This window comes from Wasmannia auropunctata, unplaced genomic scaffold (assembly GCF_000956235.1).
Source record: "Wasmannia auropunctata unplaced genomic scaffold, wasmannia.A_1.0 LD270767.1, whole genome shotgun sequence".
Classification (NCBI taxonomy): Eukaryota; Metazoa; Arthropoda; class Insecta; order Hymenoptera; family Formicidae; genus Wasmannia; species Wasmannia auropunctata.
Window position 1 is genome coordinate 1 of NW_012092123.1, and position 1,569 is coordinate 1,569.

At 34.0% G+C, this 1,569-nt stretch overlaps 1 protein-coding gene across 1 annotated transcript; it reads left to right on the forward strand.

Annotated features, from left to right (window-relative positions):
* Positions 1–8: 8 nt before the first annotated feature.
* Positions 9–1,049, forward strand: LOC105462107. The gene is made up of 2 exons (XM_011708639.1): positions 9–569; positions 964–1,049. Exons 1-2 carry the CDS (start codon positions 178–180, stop codon positions 1,037–1,039), a joined length of 468 nt encoding a protein of 155 aa, XP_011706941.1. The 5' UTR covers positions 9–177; the 3' UTR covers positions 1,040–1,049.
* The last annotated feature ends 520 nt before the right edge of the window (positions 1,050–1,569 follow it).

Here is a 1,569-nt window from a genome sequence, read left to right on the forward strand (position 1 = left end):
ACGGTGGACCTGAAAGACAGGATCAGATGGCTGGAGTGTGCGACCGCCAACTGTGATGGGTCCTGCGAGGATATTTCCAGCGAGTCCTTCAGGAAGACCTTGGAAAGCGCGTGCAACAAACCGTTGCCCGATGATCACCAGGCCGGGTGGGAGATCCTCGTCGGGAGATGCTGCCCGATGTCCAGATCTCACGAAAAGAATCGTTTATGTCCAGAAGAGAGCTTCAACACCGACACCCGGAAAATTCCCGTGCTAATTCGCATACATCATTCTTTAGGCGATGGGGAGGCCATTATAGGCCTATTGTTCAAAGCGATAATCGAAGAGGACGAAATGAAAACGGCAAAAGCGAAGATCAAGGGTACCGCCTCGTCAGGCGAGACTGAAGAATGTTTCAAGTCGTTGAAACAGCAAGTAAAAATTTCGACCAATAATATGTGGTTGAATCATAAAGTTATCGCACTGAAACAACTAAACGGAAGAATTAAAGAGATCACCCGGCTAACAATGGCTTTACTTTCTTTTCCGAAATATTTTATTCAACAAGCTCTTCGTAGCACGGATGAAAAGTATGTTCAGTATTTAATCTGTTGAAATAAAAAAAAATTTAATCCATCTTATTGAAAATAGATGAATAAAGAGATTTATTTTTCTATCAAACTGAATGCCTGAAAAGAAGCAAAAAAATAGAAAGATGTTTAAAATCTCTCTTGTCAAAATTACAATTTATTATTTCACGAAAAATGAATTCTAATTAAATATATTTAATATTTCTACTTTTTTTATACTATTATATTGGAAATTAAAACAACACTTTACACATTTCGAAAAATAAATAAATTTCAAGTAAGTGTAACTTTAACAAAAATGGTTAGAAAAAGATGTTCCGTAAAACATTTTGAAGTTTAAAATCTTTATATACTTTTCAATTACACTCTAAATCTGACTGATTTTTTATTATAGCTACAGAGATACAAAGAGAAATAAGTTAAATCTCAAAATTTGTTACAAATTTTGCAATATTTTATGTCATAAATGAGAGGTCGGATACAAATACAATTTATAGCTTCCAAAAGCGTGAATGTTTAACTTTAATTTGCGTATAGTTGTTGATGGTCATGAGACTATTTGCTAACCGAGATGCGCGGTATTGTAGCAAAAAGAGTATCTTTTAACTTTAATTGCTCAGAAAAGATGAATGGAATAACGCTAATGATAAAAAGTGCAAGGCTACGGGCACGGTATGTTTTGAAAGCAATGGGATTATGTGCGATAAAATAATAAAATAATGATGAAACATTTAAAACAAATACTTTTTTTTATTAGGAAGTGTTTTTCCAATTTTCTTTTATGAGAAGTTAAAGTTAAAGAGATGTTTTTTGCTTCATTGCCGAGATGACACTTGATAATCTGTTCTTCGAAGCCGAAAATTCGGCTACTATTTTTGGGGGAAAAGTGGGAAGGTAGACTTGAAAGAAAACAATATGTTGTACTTGTTCACTCACTTAGGTAAGTGTAACTTTGACAAAAATGTTTCTTTTTAGAATTTATCTATTGAAGTTGTATGAA